This window comes from Ornithodoros turicata, chromosome 6 (assembly GCF_037126465.1).
Source record: "Ornithodoros turicata isolate Travis chromosome 6, ASM3712646v1, whole genome shotgun sequence".
Taxonomy (NCBI): domain Eukaryota; kingdom Metazoa; phylum Arthropoda; class Arachnida; order Ixodida; family Argasidae; genus Ornithodoros; species Ornithodoros turicata.
In genome coordinates, this window is record NC_088206.1 from 28128226 (window position 1) to 28156219 (window position 27994).

The following is a 27994-nucleotide window of genomic DNA, read 5'->3' on the forward strand; positions in this document are numbered from 1 at the left end:
GCAGTCGCGTCGTATTACCCGCGGCTTATCTGCGAGTGCGGCTTATCTGCAAAAACATTTTCAAAATGTATCTAAAAGCGAGTCCCGCGGCTTATCTGCGGTGCGGCTAATACGCGTGAAAATACAGTAGTTTAGTTTTTCTAAAATTTTCCATTGTATTTGAAGAACTAAAAGTCTCGGTCCACCTTGAATGACCCTCGTATATATCTTCTAGTGAAATGGACAAAATCTGTCAATAATAAGAAGGTACGACAGTGACCAATGTAGGACAAAAGGATCTAGTATTTTGAAGTGACCTCAATACACGTTGGTGTCATGACCCTTCATGAAGCTTGGAGAAATCTTTGTACTCTATGTCCTGAATGACGCGTCCACGCATGGGTCCTGCATCGATGCTCAGTTTGGCAGAGAATTTGTCTGCTTGTATTTCAAGTAGCACAGCCTCTTCACCCCGATATGCCCCATTGACCACTTTGACGCGACGCCCCAAATTTGGGATGACAGTCTCCAGGTGAGCCTGGTCCAAGCGAAGGACATCTCTACTGTCCAACATGTGCACTACAGCCACATACTTGTCTTGTACCTCCTGAAATTGAGAAACGTTGTGATTAGTAAAGGGCTGAGCTGTGCAAGTTACTCAAAAGATATAACTAAGTTGCAGTTACATGATTCTGAAAGTAATTAAGTTCCAGGAAAAGTTACTGAAACTAAAATTTAGTTACAGCAGCTCATGATATGTATTGTACTTCAAGTTACACGCCGTTAAAGTGATGAAATGTCAATTTGCCGCCCACAGACCATTAAAAATAAGTGCGAGAAGATGTAGAGTGTGTTGGTTGAGTAACATGGGAACAAACGCGAAGAAACACAGATGGACAGAGGACGCATTTTTATCCACGTCCCCTGTCCGTCCGTGTTTCTTCGTGTTTGTTACCATGTTATTAAAACTAAGGTTGATTGACAAAACAGAACTGACGGGGCCAGTGTTTATGTGTGCAATAAAACGTCTCTGTAGGAAACAAAAGACATCAAGAGAAAGTAGATACCGCATCGAACACTGCTGATAACTTAGTGGGCCTACAGCACTACTCAAGTGACAACACACTAAAATTGTGCATACAGACCAACAAGCATTAGGTTAATCAAAATGAAAGTTGAAAACTCTGAGAAAAACTGAGAAGACTGGAAATCTCCCAAGAGCTAAGGTACCGTTTCGACACTGAAGGACAGCCGTTCCTTGATCGGATCATCACGTGCGATGAAACGTGGGTGCAGCTTTTCACTCCTGAGTCTAAACGCGCATCAAAACAGTGGAAGCATCCGGGCTCGCCAGCTCCCAAGAAGTTCCGAAGCACCTTGTCTGCGGGTAAGGTCATGGCCACGGTTTTCTGGGACAAGGCTGGCATTGTTCATGTTGATTTTCTGCCCAGTGGTACCACCATCAATAGTGCATATTACTGCCAGGTTCTGAGGGATGTGCATAAGGCGCTGGAGCAAAAGCGGCCGGGCCTCATGACCAATTGAGTCCTCCTCCTACAGGACAATGCATGCCCGCATACCACGCATCTCACGACATGCACCTTACAGAAACTTTGCTGGGAGTTGCTGCCACATCCCCCTTACAGTCGACACCTCGCCCCCAGCGATTTCCATCTCTTCGGGCCACTGAAGGCGTTCCTTGGGGACCGCCACTTCAGCTGCTACGACGAGGTCACGAATGCGGTCCGATCATGGCTGCTACGCGCCCGTAAGGATTTCTACGCTGCTGGCATCCAAGCCCTCGTGAAACGCTGGGACAAGTGCATTAGTGCAGCTGGAGATTATGTTGAAAAATAAAACTAATTTCTCGCCTGTAAGTTGATTTTACTTTTGCAAAAAATGAAAAGTTCCGGTTTGACTTGAACACCCCTCGTACACATATATATATTTTTTTTTTATAGCGGAGAAAACAACTTTTGAAGTTCGGGGCCCAGCTCAGACAGCGCGCGCAACTGTCACTACGCTCTCATGCTCTCCACGGCAGCCCATTGAGGAAGGTGCATCAGGTCACCACCACCTAGATACAGAAAACCTGCTTACTCGTCGACGTGACGTACCAACTAAGAGTAAGCCAATCACGAACGTGTTTTCAGCGGTCGTAAGCATGAAGACGAGCCACTGTCGGCTACATGAGCAGCAACTGTCGTCTCCGAGTAAACATCCCCGTACTAAATAGGAAAACAAAACAAAGTGGTCCTATATTTTTCTCAAGACTGATTAAACCATGTTGCACTACAGGTTCAAATTTGCGAAGTTAGCTGCAATCCTTTACGAGTTTCGCATAACGGCGAATCGCGGTAGCAGATGAACTCTGACTTTATATGTAAACGTAGTGAGGGAGGGAGAGGAGGCAATAAGCAGGTCTTCTGTACCTAGGTGGCGTTACCCAGGTGCACTGTTGATGTCGTCTGCTACGACCAGGCAGTATGATGTGATGGGTTCATCCACTACAGCCTAGCCTTCTGAAAAGACAGCTTTTTCGAGTATGACATAAGTGCGGCGCTGACAATGTACTTGCTCACTAGATCAAAGTAGTGGTAGGTGTGTGTGTGTAGTGTACGTAATGTAGTGTAGTGTAGTGTATGTGTGTAGTGTTGTGTAGGTGTGGCAGACACCACACTTTGGTATCTCTCTTCAAGGAACTGTCTTGTTTCACTTACAAACTGTTACAAAACACAAACTGGTTTCACAGTTTTGAAACGATTTTGGTTTTGAAACTCTGGTTTGCCCATCCGTACAGCTGCACAGCAGTGAGAACTGCTAGGCTTTTTTGCTGCTAGGCTTTTCACTGTTCCGCCAATGCCGTCACAGGATGCTTTACTGTGGGAAGTCGCAGAAATGCTGAAGTCATCAGCATGGTTGCAAAGGTTAACAATGTTCTTTTTGTTTTTGTACCATGATGCTGCCCATCAGAAAAATAATGCAGTTTGGTACTCTTTTTGAAACGTGTATACTATGGTGTTGTTGTGCGTCAGTTCATCTGTGATGACTGCGTGGGATTGCACGTGGACAGCGTCGTCGTCCTTATGGTATTAAGCACAAATCAGATGCACAGATGCTTGGGTATTGTGCCCCAGTGGTAACCCTGTGGGCAATCCTCTATGATAAAGTTGTAATTTTCTGCAAAATCCATTAAGACAATGTCCTCAGTTTCTGGGAGATGGCTCTTCAGGTAGCGCAGATACCTCGCTTGCGACTTGGTCACGAGGTGATGGGCGGTTAGGTCGGCAATAGCTTCCAGAAACCGTTCTTTGAAGTCCTCAGGTGACACACTGAAAGTGTCCAGCCTGCAGTGTTTGCCTCGTACCGACTGCTTTACGGGAATACACTCTGTGGAATCTTCCGTGACGGCAACGGTACCGTCCAAAAGTGCGCTGAGAGCTGCTGTACCAGGACACGTGTCACATTTGCAAATCATGCACTCCTCTTACTGCGTATCACAGACAATCTGCGAAACTAGGCTTTTGCAATCGTCTTGAAGGCCAGCTGCCTGTACCATAAGCTTGGCATTTTGGTGGTACTGGCACACGCATACGGAGTGAGTTCCCGAGGTGCCTGGCAGAACACACCAGGATGGTCTCACAGCGGCAAAGCTAGAGAACTCTGCTTTCAATACGGCATTCTCATTTTTCCACATCTGGAATCCTTCCTTCAGGTTCAAAAGCATTATCCTTTTCTGTTTCCCACGAACGTCTTTCTTTTTTTTTTTTTTTCAGGCAAGCAGGCTGGCAGACACGGAGTCGTCATTGTAGCATGTTAATATTGACGACTTTGCTAACTTGTCCAGAGGCCTGTTCTTCCTTGGTTGTGGGTTTACTCAGCACACCGTGGCATTACTTAAGTTGCTTTGCGTGCCGCACATGTCTTTCAACAGCACCCAAGAAATCCATGATTCTATCATACGACCAGGAAGAAGGTGCGAGTGTAAGAATGACGAGCCTATTTGAATTGCTTTGTTCATTTTGATATTTTTTTTTATGCTCATTCATCACTGTCCTATAGTCCTCTTCCGGAAATGTAGAAATGCTACTTGTACGTGGTTGTGATCAGACTCTATTTCCATTGATTTGGCTTGTAAGCTTCTTCTGAAACCTGTCGATTTTACGTTTAACATAGCTGCGATGTCTTTTGTAACACTGTTTCTTGTTCAGGGGGCTTTCCCCAAGCACAGTGAGAGCTGCGTTCAGTGGCGATAAGCTGGTGCTGCCTTCATGACAAGGTCCAGACGGCTCAATTTCTGCTTCACTAGATGACTCTGCTCTTTCAAATTTCTCATTCACTTATGGCACAGCATGTAGCAGGACAAACAAAGTTGGTATACAGGTCGGTTTCCAACCAAATGACGTACGTGCCTCGTCGGCGAGAGGCATGTCGTGAAAAAAAAGTCTATACAGTGTTTTGGTGTGAACAGAGATGCGTACTTCTTCGTACACTTGATAATGGTGCCTGCATGTAATTCAAAAGCTGAAACCTGGCCTAGCCTGAAGTCTGAGCAGTTCTTGTTCATGTTCAGGATGGTCCCCAACGTTCTTCAACACTTTACGCGAATAAGCAGTTCAGTGACACATCGACAGACCGAGGAGCATGGTGGGAGACCTGCACCTGCAATGCAACGGTATAGACTGCCCAGAGGGTGTGACACTCTTAAGCAGCGCGAATAGACTTCCATCGAAAGCAGGATGCATATTGATGTTGGATATTAGAGACTGCAAAACGAAATCTTCCACATACATTTTTTTTGCTCATATAGCTATGTGCGCCAAGAATTTCACTGTCAGAAAAATTAGTGATAATTTGTGGCTTTACATCGCAAGACAACTATGATCGTGAGCGACACCACAGTAGTCGGTCTGTGGATGATTTTCGTCCACCTGAGGGTTCTTTAACGTGCGTCGAGATCTCAACACATGATGTCTCTCGCGGAAGACCCCACCACCAAGTTTCCACCTTCTTTGGCCGGATTCGAATCTGCGAACTTGGGATCAGTAGACTACTGACTGAGCCACCGAAGCCTGCAGATAAATTAGTGAGTATAACGCACCAAAAATGTACGGTTAGACCTGTACATGTAGTTCGTTGTCTGTGTTTTTCTTAAACTTGAGTATAGCGCAAATTTGGTGTCCGGCAGCACCCTATCAACCTTAAGTGTGCTGTAGCGCAATTAAAATATTTCAGATCGTCATAAAATTTAAAGTCTTGCCTTCTTCACTGTTACATTCCGTTCAGGCGTCAAAGTGCTTGTTTGTTCCTTGTCTGCTAAAACTGTGGTCAATACTTGCTTCTACATAGCAGATGGCAACAAAAGGCTGCTGTGTTGATGCACTTTCAATGGGCTGCCATTGAGAGCATGAGCGCATAACACAGTGACAGTCGTGTGAGCTGTCTGCGCCGGGACCTGAACTTGAAAAATTAGTTTTCTCCTCTATAAAAAAAAACATACATCTTTCAAACTTGGTCCTTGTTTTCCTTGGGCATGATACTTTCTTCCAGCTTTCACTGCACTCCTTTCTACGCTTCACCATTTTTGTTATTTACGGTTAAAGTTGCCGAATTTTCACCAGAGTCACAACTTGGCGTACTTTTTTGTCCTGTCATTTTCTTTAGCCGCTCAACAAGACTTTTTAGGTTTGTAGTACCCATTCGTATCTCAGTGTTAAAGATAATTCTGTCGCTTTGCTTCTATGTAGCCGATGTAGCCGAGAAAAAATGCTAAACTTTGATTCTCTCGACGCATATTTCGCACTGCTTTTAGGATACATATGGCGAGTAGCCAGAATATTTGTGACCTTCAGATAGGTTGACGAACACTTCTTGCTTGGCGCGGCACAAAACCAGTTGCAGTATCTCCATAATTTTGGCGGCACCATGCGTAGACTACAGGGGTGGTCACAGGCTAAGCACATAAGTTTAAACAGACACTAGGGGCAACTATTTTGCAATGGCAGCTGAAACGTTTGTTCTAGTGGTTTTCTCCAAGTAATAAATTCGTATGAATTTTTATAACAAAATCAACGAGGGTCAAGCGTCACCTCTGAGACATTTGGCATGGAATGCTTCCTATGCATGCTGGTGGAACACAGCAGACACATTTCAGAATTGCTGAGAACATTTCTGACGACAGATTTTGTCAGTTTTCAAAGGCAAATTATCAGAAGAAAATTGTGACAACACATAAAAATACAGTGTATTTGTTACCCAAATCTGCTCAGATATATGACTTACGAGAAATTACAATTATGCAAGTACTAGTACATGTACTAACAATATGTGAGAGACCACATGACACATAATATCCACATGAATATGTGATATGATAGATACAAAAATGTGATACATCGTTCTTTTTAGCCTAGTTAGCAAGCCTCTGTCAAAGTTTCTCATGCAGCAAGACTATACATTTGATGTTATTCCACCAGTTTTTGCTGATGGGCTGCTTTGCCACTTCACTTGCAGTGTAACAAAGAGAACAGAGATTCTACCTGCGTGAAGGGTACTACCCTTCAAGCACCTCGAAGGCTAACTGAGACAGACACTCTCAAAGCATTAAGATTTTGCGAGCTTACCAGTAGACCTAGAGATTCTGCAAAAATATAAGAAAATCCCAACAGAAACCTAGAGAGGCAGCAGCATCGGCTCCATGCCGGCCTGGCACATAGCGAACTGGTACAGCTGTGTGCCAATTTTCGAACCCTGTGAATTGCCTCCATTGTCGGAGCATTTCTATGCCATACCAATCCCTCTTCCACATGGTATACCATATCTACTCGCATAATTGACAAACTTCTTTTATCCAAACGTTATCTTTTATAGCACCATAGAGGGGGGTGTTATTATGCAAAGAAATAGAGCCCTGCGCAGATGAGATTTTTGGCATCCGCATCCGACCCGCATCCGCGCAACCGTTACCCGCATCCGATCTGCATCCGCAGCACACACAACAGTTTACATCCGCATCCGATCCGCAAAATCCGCACGTTTCGAGGGACGCGTAAAGTCGCCGGAAGCATATGTTGGTAAAAATTTCGGATGCCTCCATGCTGTCATGGAACGGCTCACGACGAAAAGGGAAACATTTCAACAAACGTGTTATGGAGAGACTTCTGCAACGCGTGGAACGCTACCTCGTCGGTGCTCGCGCGGTTCGAGACGCCAGAATGCCTTCTCTCCCGTCTTGGCCGTGCATGGTCAAAGGTGAACCCGAGCATGCGCTCGCTGTCGCAGCGCAATACAAATAAATTGCTGGTGGAAAAATTACAGCACGCGGTATATCCGCATCCGATCCGCTGCCTTCATATCCGCATCCGATCTGCATCCGATCCGCACACCGCAGAAAGTTCTGAATTTTCTTCCGAATCTGCAAGTATCTTGCGGATATCCGCTTCCATCCGCGGATGGTGCAGGGCTCTACAAAGAAACACTGCATCTGAACACTCAAGGTACAAATGTTTAATACAGTTATATTCCGAAGCAGTTGGGTTGACATTCCCAGAGCCATATTGTTAAATCCATGGAGGGGATACAAACATTTGCACGCCCAAGTTGGGAGTGTTCATTATGCGAGCAAATATGTCATTTTTGTCTTCCAATAATGTGAAAAAGTAATTTGCCCTGAACGTGCAAGAGGGTATTATTTCTTTTTCCTACTTTTATACATCACACAAACATAATGCCATTACACAATATTTTCTCCAATAGTAACGTTAACTCTTCTAAACAACATACAGTACTTTGAGTACTACAAACAATCAAAGGTGGGTACACCAGCAGCCAATGATAACTGTAAAGCTGAGCACAAACTCACCTGCACAACTCCCTTCTTCTTGTAGTACTTTTCGCCTATTTTCTTGGCAATCACCTTGACCACAATGCCCTGTAACAAAAAGCATTTCTCTTCACTTTGCTCACAGGGCATTTTTTTTGCTCACAGCGCACTTTGCGCATTGCTCACAGGGCACAGGGCTTTTGTGAATGTCACCTGGTGCTTAACCAGGGTGTCTACCAAATTGCAGCCTACGAATTCCCGGACTTTTGCAGGTTTTCACTGACTATTTCACGCAAATTCCCTGACCAAAACAAAAGGGAATTTGGGGCCTGTTGCTACGTTGATACATATCCCTCATATAACGGATCATTTATTGAGTATTAGTGAGGCTGCCCTACTTTCTGTCTTTGAGCTTGTTGTATTGGCGAACTGCTACTCACGGCAACATTGCTGCGGTGTGGCTGCTCAACCACTGATCGGCACTCATGATTCGCTGCGCATAGTCACGGCACTTGTCTGCAACTGACTTCAGCAACTGACTTCAGCTGCTTTTGGCAAATTCCCTGACAATTCCCTGTTTTCCAGGTTGGTAGACACCCTGTTAATGCAGTTCAGAAATGCTCCTTAGGTACCGCAAGAAATTCAAGGAAGTCAAGTTTCTGCAATGAATGAGCCTGATGTTTCTAGAGGGTAGTCACTGATTCCAAGGTTGCTGAGGCATTTCTTTGATAAGATATCAGAGAAGCATTGCACAGATCACCATTGGACATGCTGCCAAGTATGGTGTATGCTGGCATGTTCAGCTGGTACAGCAGATGAGAGGTCATCCTACCAAATGTGTGTTATTTTGCAATAAGATGGAACGTGAGCGCACCGCACAAGTGGCACACGGACTCCCGTACTGGATGTAACTGGAACTGTATGCTCCATCATTGGCATCATACCCAAATGTAGTCTCAGTTAACTACACAGCTCGTACCCTAAATACTTGAGCTGTGTGAATACTATTCGAATCTTCAAATTCGAAACGAATAGGTAATACTATTCAAACAGTATTCGCAGGAAATTTTCAGTATTCGCAGTTTTCGAATATTACTGGAACAATGTGAAGCGAGCAATTTTACGTCCACAAAAAGTCACCTATAGTAAAACGACTTGTGCAATAAGAGTGGGTGATGCGTTGCATTTTATGCTGACCTGAAAAGTAATTCGCTCGATCGGCATTGTCATCACTGCGTTTCGTGGGGCGGCACTGCATCGAAGCGGCGTAAATGCGAAGTGTTTTTGCTGCTTTGTGCTTCAAACCGATGATGCCACCCATATAGGTGGTGGAACATTTACACTTTTGTTTTTATTTTGTTGTGTCAAGCCGGTGTAGTAAATGATTTTACACTATGATGTCGTTCCCTGGCTTTTGGAGTATATTTTCAAATGCAAACTGGTTTGCAAACCGAAAGCGGGAGAGTAGCATACCGATTTTGCGACACTGAGAAATCATCTTCTTCACTTGCACTCTCACAGTGTTGGTAAAGAATATAGAGACATCGAATGGGCTACTTCCAATGCAAAGAAATATGCTGGACATAACAGAAACTGTTGAAGCAATACCCATCATCGACATCTCAGCCGATACTGCCGCAAGAGCCTCTCTCCTCAGTAGGGTAGCCCACTTCGGCGTGCTCGCTACCATTTCTACTGACAGTGGACGACAGTTTAAATACTATCTCCCTGCGGACCTCTTGCTCTGTCTGGGCACACATCGCATACGCACTACCGCTTACAATCCACAAGCAAACGGCTTACTCGACTTACCGTTTTCACTATCATCCGAAGGCCTCTCCCTCCTGTGCTCAAGACCGCTCATCTTGGTTCTACACCCTGCCAACTGCCCTCCTCAAAATCCGCACCGCCTTCAAACAAGGAGTGAGTCCGAATAGTCTGAGATGCGTCACCGCATACGGCACACCGGAAGAGCCGCCATAATGGTGCGCCATCCGAATTCTACACAGGCGCACATGTGCGCCACAGAAGGCACACTTTGGGAAGTCTCCTCCAATGCAGACTTCGCAGAGTGCGTTTCGCGTTTCCCGCTTCTGCCGTGTTTCGGAGGATGGCGCGTTCGTCGAACAGTTTAGCAACTGATCTCTATGTATAAAGGATCAGTGAGTTTAGCAGACAGTTTTCGGCGGCCGACGGCTCTTTTGTTTGCAAAAATGGCAGCATACCAAGATAAATGGGCGTACCACGAAGGCGAAACAGGGCGGAACAATTATGCTTGCGAGTTTAGTCTCTCATATTAGCACTGAGCACTTTATCCTTCATTCTTTAGTTAATTTTAAAGCGACACGAGTTTTCGTACCTCTCCACGCGAATGAGAAACGCCTGAAGGTCTGAAAATCGGGAGGAACGCCCAGAAGATGAGGTGATCAATGATAAGGAACCCGAGAGGCGCCCCCCTGCCAGTCCCCAACAAATATTGAAGTAAAAATGTTAAACGAAACACGAAAGCAGACTGAACTTCTCCAACGGTTTAATGATTTGCGAACAGATTAATAAAACTACGCACAAATGCTCCTCGTGCAGGATTGTCGCTTTCAGCCTTGGATAAGTTGTCAGAACACAACTGTTGCTCACGAGGTTGCATGATGGTTGTCATGCACGATTGCAGGGTGCCTTGGGCAGGATAAATGCGCAGCAAGCCAATCCCAGTACTACATCACGCTACTGTTGTCAGAATTAGAGTTCTCGTCGTCTCTTCTCTTCGGGAGTGCTCCTTTTGGGCACGTTTTGTACTACGCTCTGCTTACTTTTCGTCCTTCCGTCAGTTTCAGTTTGCACGACTTCTACATACATTGTCTGGAATGTCTACCTCACTCTCTCTGCGCATGTAGATAAACTGCAAGACAAATGAAAACTACCTCAGTGTCCATGCTGAATTCCGAGAAATTATTGTCGTCTGCTACTACGGCCGATTTTGCAGCACCTCATGCTATGCACCCTCTGGAGTCTATTTTATTAAATAGACGTTGAAGACGATCAGCACCCGATTGGCACGCGTATCGGTGCTCGAATACTTTGGCTCGAAGGCGCACATGTGACACACACTATGACGGCATGTGCGACGCCTCACTATTCGGACGCACCCAAGGTCTAGGTATCTCCAGTGAGAAGCTTATTTACAGCACTTCATTCCGACTTCAATTCAAATTCTTCTGGGCTCCCTCTTCTCCCGACCTGGCGGATGCGTCTTCATTTCGCCCAAAGCTTCATGCGACCAGGTCTCAAATCCAGCCCTCGCTGACCCACCATCATCTACAAAGCTACATTCGTTCGTCATATCTTCCGGCACCCATGCATGTTTTTTTTTTGCGCGACTTCATGGGACGCGCATATCAGCCACACTACAACGGCCCCTACCTTGTCCTAGAACGACATTTCAAGTGGAACTGGCTGTCCATACAAAGCGCCCGGACACAGATTCCGTTGACCGTCTAAAACCGGCCCACATTGACACGTCATCCCTGGCCACTTTTACCCTGCCAGCCTACCTGGGCCCTGACACTACCACTGATCCCCACGTGTCACAACAACTTCTCCTCTACCCGTTCCTGTGAGGTATCCTGGAGCTTGCACCGTTTCAGCCGCCCAGGCTTCCGACATCTTTTTCCATGGGTGAGGGGGAATGGTGTGTTCAAGTGCAGAGAGAGAGAGTTAGGTCTGCCCTGGCCTTCTGTCCGCTTGGTCATTAAAAGCTATTCCTCTCCTTACTGGCTTGTCACCTCAGTCCCAACACTGCGAGGCACGAATATCGATTCCCATGCAAAGAAAGGCTGCTGGGGACTCCAAGGTTGCAAAAATGACTGCTCCAGCTATTTTGCATCGTGAAAGATGAAGGATTTCGTGAACTGATTTCAGCTGAAGCTGTCCCGGATTACACTCTCCCCTCAAGACAAGCTTTTTCGTGGGTTACTATACCTGCTACTAAAACTAGCTTTTCTGCGCGACAACTTTGAGTTGCCCTAGACTGATCCATATAGCAGAGCGTCAAACTGAAACGTTTTTCGGTTTGTTTCGGATTCGGGTTCGGCCATAAAGGTTTGGTTCTGGTTCAGCTCCGGAGTTCACATATACCGGTTCGATTAACCGGTTCAGTGGCTTTAAACCGGTTCAGAACCGGTTCGAGGTTCTGCTATGCTACAAAATTATAGGTAGCCATTAAAAATGATACACGATATCTTAGTTACGTTTTTTTTTTATGCATTTATTTCTAGTATTCGACCAACCCTTTCCTCCCTTCCCCGAGCAACGTGCCGCCAATCTAGGCAGGCAGACCGCTCGAATCCCCTCCCCCAGGATATGATTTAAATTGCGAAAAACAAAATTAAAACGATATGTCTAGATTATAGCGGCAACACGTCATCTGGAAGTGGAACGTATTTTTTATGTAGCATCTTCATATGGCAAATGAACTACATAGTCACTATTGCTCAAATGAACTTCCAACGCCCCATTGAAGTCTCAAGAGTTGCCTTCTTTGACGTCACTAGCTTGATGCACTAACATATATATAGTTGGAGGGACTTGCCACTCACCGAAACTTGCATTCACCTCCGTGTGCTTCCTTTCGCCTTCTTTGCACCTCGTGTTCTGACAAGACTGGCACAACTTCGGCCAGCGTCTACACCTCTAAAATCGAAATTATAGAAGTATGCCACGCCGCAGCAGCCGCTGTCGGCGCTGGGGCACTTCCAAGTTGCAACTGGAAGGACTGAACTGCTGTGACAGGCGGGTCGCGGCACACTTGCAGCAGGGTGCAGTGCAGCCTTTTTGAACATAGTGGTTCTTTGGCTACGTTTTTAATGTTCCACATGATATTGTTACAATGCACTGCTGCTCCAAACTTTCGAAGGTAGGAATGACAAAACATGTTTCTTCGATAAGTGTCGACGAGAGGACAACTTCCTTCACCCTTGGCCTTGTATGTCCTGCGCTACCGAATGGACCACCAGATCTCAAGTATTATGTCACATAAAACGGAAGTCGCCACTAGATGATGGGATAGATAACAGGCGGCACACACCAACCCGAACCGGTATCCCGAACTGGTAACCGAACTTTTTAGATTGGTTCAGTTCCGGTTCAGCTCCAAGATGGTGCTAGTAATTACGGTTCTGTTCTGGTTCAGTTCCACCTAAGAATAATGGTTAATTCGGTTCGGGTTAAAATGGTTAATTTGGTGCGACGCTCTCCATATAGCCCACTCCCACAAGTAAATGGAAGGGTTTCTGTGCTTACATTAGGGGTCATTATAGTTACTGCTGTACACTGTACATTAGAGGTCCTAATAAATGTGTTCATAACGAGTTGTACAGAGTAATAAAGGAAGATATTTGGAGTTTGTAAACAGTACAGGAAGTACCCGAAGTGGATGAACTTCTTTCTTTTTAAGGTATTTTATCCTGACTGAAAAGCTGAAGGCTCTCCTGTCAGGAGCAGCAGTTGTCCTTATGGACACAAAGCTACAAAATTTTCCAAAGTGAGGTATTTGAAATATTCGAATTGGGCTGCTTGTAAATATTGAAATACGATTCGAAATTGAAAGAGATAATTCGGATTCGAAGAGATATGTGGTAGTGATGGGCAATGCAGACAGTGCTGGAAACGCATACCAGAAACTTGCAGCATGAATTGCTCCTTCTGGTCCCACAGCACAACTATTCAGCCTTTGACTGGACCACGTCTGCGCAGTTTGAACTATTCTTGTGAAAGTGAAAGTGAAAATAGAAACAGGACCTTACTGATGGGCGAGAGCATTGCGGGCCCTCATTTGAAAAGCGCTTAAGAAACGCTGGAGGGCAGAACATAGCGTTACCTCGGTATATTGCCCAGCATGACCTACAGTAGACTCGTGTTAATTCAAACATAATTGATTAAGTTAATTCATATTTTTGGTTAATTCACACAAATTTCAAGTTTTTGGTTGATCTGCAATGTTTTCAGTGCACTGGAAAACCTGCTAATTCAAACAGCACCTTCGTTTAATTCAAAACGTTTCACTCTGGCAGAAAGTGGCTTTGGCATTCCCAGAGCCGTCGAGCAGTCTTTGTCGGTCGCGCCACCTTTTGACGCTCCCATAAATTACGCGGCATGCGAACGAGGGCCACGCATGACTCCACACATCACTACTACGTCACTTTCACTCTTGCAAAACAAAACTTTCGACCGGCGTGTGTCGGAGCGCACGGTACGTGTATCTTGCGAAAGCTGACAGCATCCGCTCAACAAAACATTGAACCATTACACGTTCGGAGTGGCGAGCTGCCGTGGCGAACGACATGGCATTGTGGAGCAAATATAAATCCCTCTCATTGAAGGAAAATCTTGATCTCCTCCAGGAAGCGGCATATCCACAACATTAAGATGCACTGCTCTTGTGGCTAAAACGTGCGCAGAGCTCCAATCTTCCAATGAGCGGGTCAGTCCTGCGTGGCAAAAGCCAACGAACTCACAGCATGATTCGACTTAGAAGACTTAAGTGCTCAGAAGGCTGAATAGGAAGGAGCGGCACAGTTTGGCATTTCAGACAGTGAGTGGCAGAGCTGGGCCGGACCACACCGTCGTCGACGGCTGGCAACAAACGTGACTCAAGCCCCTGATGTGCGAGTACGCTGGTGAGGTATATAAGGCAGGGATGTGAATGAAATGACAAATGTATAGAAAATAACTTTGTATATACAACTACTCCTATATTAAGCCATATTTTGTCATTTCACATGTATTTAGATGAGAGCCTGTTAATTCAAACTTCTGACAATTCAAACGAATATCCTTGGTCCGCAGGAGTCTGGATTAAGAGGGGATACCAGCTCCAAAGGCCCCATGTATTTTCTATGGAACACGTTTCGTCCTTAATCTCGGTTAATATTCGACGGATTTTCACCCGGTTTGTTTTGTACGATAGCTTGTCCAATGGTGCATTTGAGCTTCATTACCAATTTCTGATTTTTGCTCTTGACATTTTTCTAGGCATGGCGAAAGTGCGGGAAAAATTGAATGCAACTTTGAAGCGCTCTTGTTAAAAAGTAAGAAGAAAAATGAAAAATCCGTAATCCAAAAAATTCTTTCCAGAGTATTTTGATACCATACTCAATGAAATCCGCTCACCAGTTATCGAGATTAAGGGCAAAATGCAGATTTACCTAGAGCCATGGGAGATGGTCCTGTCTTCCCCCTGCATGGTAGCGCCATGCCGCGAATTAGAAGGGAGAAGTACCACTCCGCGTGAGGAAGCCCCCGTATTCCAAACCCATATCCTTCCTTCTCATGGTGTGAGTCAGAAGGGACCAGAAGCCCATTGTAGGAGGCCCACTTGGTGCCTTCAAAGCGGATTAACTGATGGCCAAGGTCGATAATACCCGCCCTCGGTAGGCTTGCCAAGTGAAAACGGGTAGCAGCCTTTTGATCGGGGACGTCTCCATCCACCAAGGAAACGAAAAGGAGCTCACATGTTATATTATCAATTTCGCTTTTGGTAGCGGAAAAGACAAAATAAAGCAGATGAAAAACTGAAAGCATAAAAGGTTATTTAGAGATTCCCGTAAAGATTCCAATAATCTGAGCGTTGTCAGGAATCAAAGGTGGAAGAGGGGCATTGTAGCGACATGAACGTTGTCAGGAATACTAGTTCGATAAAAACCGATAGATGTATGACATGTGGCACTGCCTCATAACAGAGATTCATGTCCATTTTTATCAAATGATTTTTTGTTAACTCTCGGCGGAAAGTTGTATGCGAACGTTTCACGGGTATTTATACGAATTAGAAGCGTATGTGTATGGCTTAAGAAGAAAGTTTCGATGAAGGTTAAAGCATCAAGTTTAAGATCAAGGTAGAACGGAACAGAAGGTGGTTTTGTGACAAATTTACAAATTTGTGACAAATGTCACGTCAGGAAACGTGTCACATGACTCTATAAGAAAATGACTCTACGGGGAAATTTTTGGATTAAGGGCTTTCCTCCGGCACATTGGTTTGCCACCTTCGAAAAAATATTTGTGTTCATATTCAACTGAAGTAAATTTGATTTCTTGAATTGAATTGAATTGAATCTGCTGCTGAGTTATCGAAATAAATAGGGTACTCTCCAGAAGAGGTGGCAATCATAAGGCCGAAAGTCAAAAGGCAGAATTATTAGAAGGCCGAAAATTCAGAAAACCGAACTATCAGAAGGCCGAAAAGTCAAAAAACCGAATTATCAAAAGGCCGAAAAATAAGGAACCCAAGATAGGAGAACTGTTATTCCAACATCTGCGATTAAAAATTAGCTGTACAATTTATGTAGGATGGACTTCTCGTGAATTAATACAGCAACTAAATTATTTCACCAAACTTCGCTTTAATAACCTGCTTTCGATCACTTAGGGGAAAAAAATGGAAACCTATGAACCACCGTGTTATGGTATGTGTTTGTTGTACACAATGGCAATAAGTTAAAATGAAAAAAAATATCAGCTATCCGATGACATTTCCCATTCTCATCCATTTTCAACAACGTCTTCAACCTAGGTCATTCCCTGTTCAAAACCTCAAACCCTGGTCAAAACCTGTTCCCTATCATCTCTAACTCAAAACCGCACCTAATTGTCTGGCCTTTCGATAAGTAGGGTGAATAGCCAAGTGAATTACCTGGGACGATTGACTTACCATTCTGGAAGAAATCATAGTATCTGCTCCTGAGTCAAGGGACAAGGGTGACATACAGGGTGTTCAAAATTAAGCTTTCACGAGCGCTACGCAAACACAGCGATGACAGGAAACCGGATGATAACTTTACGGTACTTGTGTAAGAAACAGGTGCTGCTAATTAATTATGTAGCACCTGTTTCTTACTCAATGAACAGAAAAAGTAGCACCAGTTTTCTTTTGTTCGCCTATTTATAAAATGCTAGTGAAAGCTTAATTTTGAACACCCTGTATAGTTCTTGAAACAGAACGGTACAGAAAGTTGCAGACGAAGCAAAAAAAAAAAAGTAAATACAGACCTGGTCATAGAGATCCTATGCAGCTTTATTCTATAGAGCAAGCGGTTCAGACCATTGCTTGTTCAATCACGTTCGGGACACAAATGCAGAGTTTGAGTTGGGGACTGGAATATATCTACAAAAATGGGGACGTCTCAAACGTAGAGAAGCACCATCTCCTCTAGAGTTCATTCAGCGGCATTCCATTCACCCACCAGACACGTTCTTTTTGTAGTAAACATGTCGCAGATTATTGTTGCTGGTTGTTTTCCCTCTCTCTCTCTGGCCAGTCTGTTTCTGAGCACCAAATGCTATACATTCCAACTGTTTGATTTCCAGTACAAGAGCCACAAAACTTTTTCGTAATCTATGAAAAGAACAATCCCTTGTGTCCAATGTGTGCACCTTCCTTTCCATTTTCAGCCTTCTGATTTTCGGCCTTTTAGCTTTTGTCCTTCTGACAGGTCGGCGTTATGATTTCTCGGTCTTTTGGCTTTTTGTTCATTCGGCGTTATGATTTCTCGGTCTTTTGGCTTTTTGTTCATTCGGCGTTATGATTTTTCGGCCTTTTGGCTTTTGGCCTTCTGATAGTTCGGCGTTCGATCAATTTTTTTTCGATTCGACCAAGTGGCATTCGATCAAACTTCTTCAATGAAACAGCGTTCGACCGAATGGCATTCGACCAAATTGGCGGACAACGCGCTAGCCGTGTTAGCCACTACGTGCCGATTTCTGATTGTCGCTAAAATGTAGTTCCTGAAGGTGCCCTTTCATGGGGTACACGCTCGGAGACCATCGTATGCGAAATTCATAAGTTAATTTTTATTTAACTGGTGAGAGTATGCAAATAAACGTTACACGGCATATCTTGTAGCCGGTGCATCACTAATACCAACCCAAAAGAAATTATTTCGCCAGCATGAACCGTTTTCGAGTCATCCAGTCGGGAGATTTTAGTGAGGGGCACGCTGTAAGTCAAAAGCTGCAAGACGATACACAAGTCGAACAGAGTGTGAACAAAGGAAGAAACCACAGACACATTTGTCCCACAAAGCTGTATTCCCTTCAAGAACCTCTTTTCTTAGGAGATTAGCCGTACATGCTTGTCGATCCGAACAAATGCAACAAGGTCACGCGTGTTGTTGGAACTACATGCCCCAGCGGCGTATGGCAATGAAAGGCCACGTTCACATGACTCTCAAGCTGATTAAGTTGGCTTACATTATCGAAACTTTCACTGACATTTGATGATAGGCATAAACCGCACTTCCTTCAGTTTCTGCTTTTTTGCCTCTCTGCCACCTGCTCACAATTCAAAGTTGTGATGACGTACTCACCGGACAGAGCCAGTAGTCTTTCCGGTTGCGTTTCTCACGTGTTTTCTCTTGCTCTTGCATTATCTCCTCAAGTGCTGACTTGTGGGAAGAACTTTCCTGAGACCTCTTCTTACGAGGCTCTTCTGTGGTCTCGTCCCAATTACGTTTTATGGTTTCCCTGCAAAATGCAGTGACCTCATTAGGCATTTCTTCCCTCCCATTGAAACTCCCCATTCATCATCTCAAAATAAAGTTGTTGATCTTTGCATTTCTTAGCATGCTGCATTTCTGTGTACCTGCTTGATATTTTAGTGCATACCATAATAGAACGGAAACAAAGAAGGGACGTTTCGCGTCAACTCAGGCAGAGAGGTCCGGTCAATGCCATCAATTTTTATTGTTTATCTGTGCTTGGTGGCCTATCATATATTAAGCTACGGTAATAACTGGTTGCAAAACTGACTAGCATTCTAGAGTAGTCTTTGTGTAAGGAAATGAAGAATATCTGGCTGTGAATTCAAATGGCTTACAATTTGTAGTTTTTTCCACACGTATCTTGTCAATAATAAGAGGAATTTTCACAAATCATATATGAATTAAGACACTCCTTTTGTTCGTGGGCTGCAGGCATTATTCGAGAGCCTTAACTTTTTAAAGGCGACCTTCCAGACATCAAATCAAAATCCCGCGCTGGCACCGCTAAAGTGCACGTGGGAGGGACGCTGCCCCTTCCTCAGGCGAAGTATACACAATTAACTTGGGCTAATGTTATCTTAAGCTAAACAACAACAGTCTGCCTGTGTTGGTCCTGCAGCGCTGGCAATTTTGTAAAGCAGGCTTCCCCCTAATGCAAGGAAGCGTCAGGTGAAGCCCACTTTCATCAAGCATACATTCGAAGCCCACTGTGTTTCGAATGCAGTCACCATTAGTATGCATTCATCGAAGTAGAAAATATTTATACAAGAGAAAAGCATTACTAAGTCATCCCCTAACAAAACAGAAGTGGAACCGAGGTAGGTGATTTCTATAAACAGATGCACAAATATACTTGAAAGAGTACCCACATACTTGTTTGTCCTAGCCAACACCTGCAAGAAGTGTACAGGCAATTTAAATGTCACCACCCGCACCAATACGGACCAAACACAACCAAAGAAATGACACACTTAGCTTGGAACAAAATGGCTGCATATTTACCATTTTTCTTACTATGTTGCTGACAAAATTTTACAACTTGATTGACAACCATGGTGAACACAAATCAAGAAAAAAAAATTTTGCAGGAAGAGCTTTGGCTGTTGAGGGGACGTGTTAGTTGACCAAGAACAAAAAAACGTAAACCCTGATATCACAGACAGACATTCTTCACTTCTATCAACAACAAATTTCTGATGTGGACGATGTTAGACATGACGGAACTAGAAGCGGAGAGTCAGAACATTGTGACTTTCTTGACACACCAAATATCTAGTACAGTACCTAAGTAGAGGTAGTCTTTCAGGTTTAACAACCACAATACGCACATAACACAATGACAACATACCAAGATGAACAAATCTACAAAGAGCTTGTTCAAATTTGTCTGGGTTAATTGGGGCGGCCAGGCATATTGTGTAGACAATGGAGGGCTGACTTGTACATAGCGCTTGCATGCAAGAAAACTTAAATGATTTAAGAAGAGTACTAAGCAACTGGACTGAGCGTTCAGCTCAGTCCGGCTGTCCAGGGTACAGCTGAATATCAGTGATATACTAATATCTTGGAACCGTGGAAGCTATGTGTCGGATAGGATAGCATAGACTCTGGCGAGCTGGTTGGCATAAATCTGTGAAGAAAAGAGCCTAAGCTTAGGCAGCAAGCACACAGCTCTCATCTATGTCATCTTTTTTTCTGAGCTTTCTGCCTAAAGGATGATTTTTTTTTCTTCATGGAATCTACCTATATCATACAAAATGTGAATAAATAACGAGAGAGATCAATACAGCAAATAATATGCATACTTGCTCTCATTGCCTCTCTACTTAATGTCAACAAGTTATGCTATATTTTAACTCTTGTTTCCGATGTGGTCACCCAATACACACATTTGAAACATGTCAAACAGTGCATGCACAATGTCACTAACATTGTGACAATTTCAAAGCACCAGGGCATTGCCCTGTGGGCCACACCAAATATTTTGAATCAGCAGAATTGACTAAATTCATAAGACAGCATAGTCCAGCAGTGCGCAATTCGGTTGCCCATGACACGATTAGCAATGGTACAGCTGAATGCAGTAATGGAACGCTAGGAACAGGAAAAGCAACCATTACAAATGGCATATACTGTGATGGAACTTCCTATTGGAGAACATCTACTACAGATTCGCTAAGCCTACTCCACAGTACTAGTAACATCTGAAGCAACCCACATTAAGCAGTCACCTGTCCAGACCTGTCAATCAGGCAAAAAACCATCAGCCTAGTCTGGTATCACAAACTGTCCTATTCCTATCATTCTTCCCATCGCTACAAACTTGAGGACCCGCCAGCCCCTTCATCTTAATCTTGGTTTTCCCACCCATACAAAGTTTGTGCATATCCAGCCCGAACCAGAAGATTCCTTCATTCGCCTCATCATCGATATGCGGAGTAAGCTACCACTGCAAGTCATCTGTCAACAAGATATAAACATATTTCGTAGCCACCTGGGGGTTGTGTTTCATAGTAACACCTGATTTTGCTTTGCAAACAATTGTTTTGTGACTGCGACTTAGTGTTTGTAGTATTCCTTTCTTTTTGAACTGTGCCCGTAACGTACACAAATGTAAGTAAGTACTAACATGTGCATCATTGTATCATTTTGTAGAGTTGTAGTTAGACTAAATTGACTCCTTCGATTGCTTCACTTCAACTGCAATGTTGTATATCTAGGGTTAAATGCCTTTACCAGATTCAGGAGGGAAAAATCAGGTGCTATTGACACAATTGGGCGTTATCGGGTTACTTTTTTCTTTCTGGCCAACAAGCGGCTCATACGCAGTTAGAGGTGTACATATTGGTCAAACATGCATTTCTCGCGATTTATAGTCACAAGCACCGCATGATGTAACATTAAATGTGCTTCACGTAGTTTATTATTGCACTCAGATAATATTTCCATCAGACGTGTACACAGATTGCTACTAAATCATGTATGTGATACAACGTAACACATGATTGGAATTCGGGGAGAAATCGGGTTTAACCCGAATTGGTCAGAAACTGATTTGGGAGAGAACAATCGGGTGGAATCGGGTTTAATCCAAAAGGTCAGACCCTATGTATATCCCACTAAATCCTCCCCTACGTAATGCCCACCAGGGTCTTTAGGGTAATTACACGAAATGAAACCTGTGATGCTCACAAGGGGTGTTATGACTGCACCCATAGGCACAAGGACATTTCTATCGGTGAAATTGTTTGTGCCCAAAGATAAGAGCCAGATCACAGTTCTAAAATGCCTCCAAGATTTAAAGCTCTGCACATGGTTCAGGGGCAAAAAAAAAACCACACACGTAGGAGGTTGTCCCCATAAACACAAGATTCTACGAGCCGAGTCAGATGAGCCACACAAGCCACCCTTACCAAGATCCTTTATCATTTTGCAGAGAAGCACCGCCAACGAGAAGAAGAAACTACCTCCGAGCTCTCCAGCGCCTGACAACTCACTAGAAGTGGATAATGAAATGTTGCGGCCCAAGATAAAAAAAACGCAGATAAGTGGCAGGCCACGCTGCAAAACACGGCTCCCAAAACATCTCCAAGTTTACGACTTCATCTTGATTAATCCGCAGAGTGCCTACTTGAATCTTGCCCGTTGTTAAAAGTGTTTGCGCTAATCATTCTGAAAGGACTTGGCAGAAGAAAGGATGGCATGAGAAGTGAGCCTACACCTCTGCAAGGACACCGCTCTCGCAAGCAGTGAGAGAGGGCTGACGTGAATCAAAAAGTAGAGTGGAGGTCACCTAGCCGGTGATTGGTGAACATTTTGGCAAGTGCACATGTCGTGCGAGACATCGCAAGCAAATATTAGGAAAAGTAATGGTGCAAGAACCCTTCCTTGTGGCATGCCTAATGTAACAATAATGTAGTCTGGTTTATTATTATTGAGGACCATGCATGTTTCCTCGACTTAAAACAGTGATAGTCATCTTACGCAACTCATACCGCGCCATGTAGAGAAACTTTTACAGACATCAGCGGTGATGCTTTAAAATCAGAGACTTTGTCTTCAGCGACACGCAGCTCATACACACTTGCTTCCGTATCCTCCCGCGTTTCGCACTTGCACCATCACCGGCAACTTTGCAGTTTCTCATCAGCTTTCAGAATCGTTGAGAAACTGTCAAGTGGGAAAGGCAGCACTTCTGGTTGATGGATGTCACCTTTGTTCTACGATGTTTGTGGATGACTGCGAGCTATCCAGAGCTATTGCACTTTACATTTCCTCAGTTGAGATGCCACTGTTGATTCCAAGTGACACGATGCACTGGAGTGACGTAAAGCCCCCTTTGCCAGAACACAAAGTGATCGTCTCCAAAGAAAACAAAGGGTTCGTACCAATGTGGAACAGGGTACGATGACTAAGCACAGAGTTGGGTGACATTCCAATTCCCGTGGTGTCCTAGCATTCGCGCCAAAGCCACTTTTCATGTGGAATTGTGTTAACATCGCTATACGAGTACTCAGGCAAGCTGCATCCCAATATGCAGGTCCTTTCTCTGCAGTAACAATGTATATATTGACGGTCAGAGTAAAACCGATCAATGTATACAGATATCGCTGTACAAGGGATCGTTAGATGCAGGTCTGACTGTGTCAGTTGGATATTGACAAGATCACTTGACTTTTCAATGCGAATCTGGCCTTCATAGGTAATAATCTGGGGTACAGGGCTTGCTGCCACGCTACACACACCAAAGCACACTACAAAAATAGTATTGGTGGGGTAAGACAAATATTTTGAGGTAAAATTATTTTTGATTAGCTTTCTACTAAATCCCTAGAAACATTTGCAATGCACTGCAGCTACTCATCTCTGCAAGGATGGCTTCACTGAGTGAGCAAAGTATACTTACTGCTTTATAGTAGCCTCCTTAGGTTTGGATGACAGTGGCAACTTGAAGACAACTGAAACGACAACAAAGCATTGTGCTATGCTGGACGAGATGGAAAGAGAGAAAGAGGGTACCCTTTTCTTCCTCATCCTCCCTCTTGAGCTCTGTGTATCCGACATCTTGAGAAGGTCCTCCCAACCGCTCTCTGTCTCTCTCAATCTGGAATTAGAGTTAATAAAGAATGTAAAGTCTAGTTCACACTTATGTATGTTGCATCCCACACTGTATCAAGATGCCCCAGGAATATGCTGCAACAGTTTGTCTGTGCACAGGGGAGAGGGCAAACTTTGGAGAAACCATGTGACGAAGTGTCTGTCCAATCACATGGCAGCAATAAGGCCGTAGTATACGTAGACCGGCATGGGTTCACAGAAGATACCACATGCCCTTAAAAGCTACCTTATTTGTGAGAGGAGCCAAAGAGGGCAGGCAATAGGGGGGAGAGGGAAACCAGGGAGCTGCACACACTGCTGACCTACTTGCATGGCCCTCTTGTGCAATCAAAGGGCTGTATAGGGGGAGTTTGTACAGGTTCGTACCGGTATTGTAGCAAGAGACGAAGACAGAAGGTTAAAACACAAAGTAGACCAGTTCACCAGCTGTGAGTCTGCAGGCGGTTTGTCTACTTCGTGTTTTAACCTCCTGTCTTTGTCTCTTGCTGCAGTACCAGTATGAGCTCTCTTAACGAAAATGGGGAGCTGACAACGTGAATGTACTGTGTGTGGGGAGCGCTGAGAACATGAGACATAAAATTATATGTGCTTGACATTACAACATAGTTAATGCAGCACTGGCTGCAGACTGTTGATCATTGAACTTCAGGCATACCTATGCATATGTCAGAGACTTGTGTTTGCGACTTACTTGCATAATACACATGCTTTTTTAACCCAGAAACGTGATGCTGCAGAGAGGCTGCATCAATTACACGTAGAAATCTTCGCTCTACATTATGATGGCAGGCATGGAAGTCACGATGTGTGAAATAGGCAGCAAAAAGAACCAACACTTGGGTGCTAAAGTTGCGTTAATTATGTGAGTAGATATGGTACTACAGAATAAGAGATTTAAATTTTACAGTAAAGGTTGTCGTAGTTTACAGCAGGCATGCCGATATTGATGCCTAAGGCCCCGGGTAAGGCAATATCTCGCGGAATCCAGAATTCATCGCGGAATCCTTTGTTTGGCACGGAATCCTTTATTTTTTGGGGTGCGCGGATATTCGAGTTCTCAAATTCGAATCAAATATCAATCACTCGAAGTATTTCGTTCGCGAATGGACTACCCAATACTACTTGGATTTCTGAATGTCCGCAGAATATGAACGACACCTCCCGAAAGTGGGCTTCACCTGACGGTTCCCTGCATGAGAAGCCTGCTTCATGCCCATGCTGCAGAGCCAACACGGACAGATTGTAGTTTAGCTTAAGATAACGTTACCCAAGTTTATTGTGCATACTCCGCCTGAGGAAGGGACGGCGACCCTCTTGTGTGCAGTTTAGCGGTGGCAATGGGAGATTTTGATTTGATGTTTGGGAGTTTGCCTTTAGGAAGTGCCTGGAGGTCCGTCAGACGGACCCGATTGTTTATACCTCGGAGTCGGTCGGCTCAACATTATGTCGTTTTAGACCAAGTTAGTTTAGGTTAGGTTTGTGCTAGGTTAGTTTATTCTAGTCAGGTTAGTGCAAGTTAGCTTCGTGCAGCTCTAGGTTAGGTTGGTTAGTTTAGGAAACAGAGTCTACCATATTTTCACGCGTATTAGCCGCGGCTTATGCGCACTTTTTTTTTCGCGGACGTTCTGCGGCTTATCTGTTGACTATTTTTTCCAGGTACTTTCCCCATACCCCGGATTAAACGAAAGGGCCGACAATGCCTCATGTTTTTCAGAACAGGACCGCCCTGCCAGTGCACGAACAATACCGAACAGGGGCGGGTCCACTCCACATTCGAGTGGACTAACCCGTCAATCCACGAAAAACACGCAACAAGGGCACAATCCGATATTAGTAAAACACTAGAACTGACCTCCTTTGTTATACATCATGCCGACACTGGAATGTGGACAGGGTTTATGGCCTTCCCTACAGTCTCCTTTGTCGGCAGACCCACAGGAAGGGTTCAATACACCTGACATCGGGATAAAACATGGTCAGCTAAGCGTCAGTTCTCATTTGACGAGAGCAGCAGCATTCGCGGACACGGGCACGGCAGTTAGAGGTGAGGCATGGCTCCAACGCTGAGGCACAGCAACGACAGCGGCAACTAAAAGTCGTCGACTTCGCGGACAAGTACGGGAACAGGGCAGCTGGCAGGGAGTACGGCACTGACGAGCGTTGAGCGTCTCTGTTGATTTTGTATGTGCATCACTGGTTTAGCGCACAAAGCAGTCGCGTCGTATTACCCGCGGCTTATCTGCCAATGCGGCTTATCTGCAAAAACATTTTCAAAATGTATCTAAAAAGGAGTCCTGCGGCTTATCTGCGGTGCGGCTAATACGTGTGAAAATACGGTAGTTCCTCATACCATGGATGATCCGACAGAGCCCGCTGCATAAAGAATCGGGTCCGTCCGACGGACCTCTAGACACAGCGTTGCCTTTAAAGACAGCTAAATAATGCCTACAGCCCAGAAACAAAAAGGGTGTCCTAAAGGTGTAACTTCTACAGGGCATGTATTGTAAGCTCCTTCCTATAATCTTCCTATAAAGTTCCTATAAACTCTGTAGATGCCGAAAGATCTTTCAGCAGGTATAAAATGATTGCAGGCGACAGACAGCATTCTTTGTCAGAGGAGAACACAAGATATCATGTATGTAATGCCGAGCCACAACAGTGCTTTGAATCTGTAATTTTATAAAATATTTTTTTGTTCCCACATTACCCAAGAAAATAAAGTGCTTCCAATTTCAAGCAGCCACTGAATGCTTGCCGCAGAAAATCGCGAAATTTACGAGTCTGTGCCGCAGAATTTTGAATTTGCCGCAGCAGAAAACCAGGGGCCTTACTGATGCTGCTCTTATATTATGGCATACCACTGTGCTGACAGCAGCCTTAGTAGAGATAGTGTGCTATTGAAAATTAATAGCAATAATTAAGGCCTCTCTGCTATTATGCGGAGGTATAGCACGTTCGAGGGGATATCTTGCGTATTCATTTTGCTCGAATCTGTAATGTTAGGCTCTATACCTGCTTCTCAATAAACCTGGACATACGTTCTTGGTCATCAAGATCGAGCCTTTCTTTCTTGGCCACTGCTTCTTGCCTTCGGATGGTCTCAGGGTCTCTGTCAACGTACCTAGGGGTCATACGAGCAAAGATGACATTGTCAAGCGCAAATAGGACCACCTTCAGTATCATAGCAAGGACCTTGGTTTTCCCACCACCAGTCCAGCGCATCGATCTCTTACTTACGTGATAAACCATCCTTTCTCTGTCTCGTCAACCGTACAGTGGCCTTCTCGCCCTAACCACTTGACAAACGAAGTAAGGGTGAGCCATCGTGTTGCATTCATGTGCAGGTGGTTCTTGTCAGCAATATATTCTTGGTACACTTGGTTTGCGTGCACTCGTTTGGTTCCTGTGTAGTACAAAATGAGCAAGTTTGGAGCACAGATGATGTAGCATCATCGAGATGCTAATAGCGTGTCACTAAATGGCTCACCAAATCTTCTTTTCAGCAGTTCAAGGAAAGACTGTGCAAACTCGCTGAAGGGAAGACAAAGAAATATGGAAATGTGTGAAAAAATGTTCCAATCAATATGTGGAAAAAAGAGGTGTTGGATACCACATAAGTGAGAACTTGATAGTAATCCCAGCAGGCATTCCCACCTTGAAAAGCTGCCGAGATATTTGCCGGGACACTCCGCAAACAGCAAGAGCTGTCGCTGGTGGGATTCCGACATGGTGTGACACTTGAAGCCATTCTAGCAAACAAACAAATAAATACTGTCATGAATGAACAACGTAAGAGAAGGCAAGGTAGCTGGCGTGTAGTCAGTCAGTCATGTCTTTCAAATAACCGGCACGTCAATCCTACAGCACATGCAATCACCAGGTGCACCAATTCACCTAAGACAGAAAAAGAGAAAGAATGAGGTACAAACCTCGTCACGGCATTGCTTTTGACACATCTGACAAAACCACCTTAATTTCTGGAGTCCTTTTGATTTTATTCTGTTAGCGATAGCTTTCGGTGTTCCAGCCTCATGTTTCGGCATGTTTATGCTTTTTTGGAATGTCTGCGCTGCAGTTCAACTCGGACTAAAAATGGATCTTTAAAAAAACGAAAGCTAAAGCAACTATTTTACCCCAAACAACTGCACTACGATGCTCAGCCACTGCTTGCAAAACTGTTGCAGAGAGCGCTGGCAAGGATAGGCCTCCGTTTAACTGGCTCAAGGGCTCAAGTCCATGTCCATGGTGATGGCTTTGGTCACATGTTTGATCACGACAAGTCGAGGTGCTAGTAGAGGCGTAGAGGCCGAGAGGTGTGCGCCGTGGGCATTTTTTTCGGCGGCGGCGTAGAGCACGTTGAAGGCCCGGCGGCGGCGGCGTCAGCGGCGTTACGCCGATGCTGTCATATCGGCGTGCGCCCCGTGGGATGTCAATATGTATACTCTTCTCCACTGCTCTTCTCCAACGGGGACGCACGAACACCTCAGAGCAGGGGTATTTTCTCCATCATAGTCAACGCGACGGTGGCAGTATATTTACTGTA

General features: G+C 44.6%; 1 protein-coding gene across 1 annotated transcript; it reads right to left on the bottom strand.

The window, feature by feature from the left end:
- Positions 1 to 262: 262 nt before the first annotated feature.
- On the bottom strand, positions 263 to 27706 carry LOC135396487 (DNA/RNA-binding protein KIN17-like). Its single transcript, XM_064627481.1, has 10 exons — positions 27381 to 27706; positions 27106 to 27200; positions 26939 to 26982; positions 26689 to 26854; positions 26464 to 26572; positions 23353 to 23437; positions 23240 to 23291; positions 18160 to 18316; positions 7841 to 7909; positions 263 to 586 (listed from the first exon to the last, which is right to left on the bottom strand). Exons 1-10 carry the CDS (start codon positions 27492 to 27494, stop codon positions 314 to 316), a joined length of 1164 nt encoding a protein of 387 aa, XP_064483551.1. The 5' UTR covers positions 27495 to 27706; the 3' UTR covers positions 263 to 313.
- Positions 27707 to 27994: the final 288 nt, after the last annotated feature.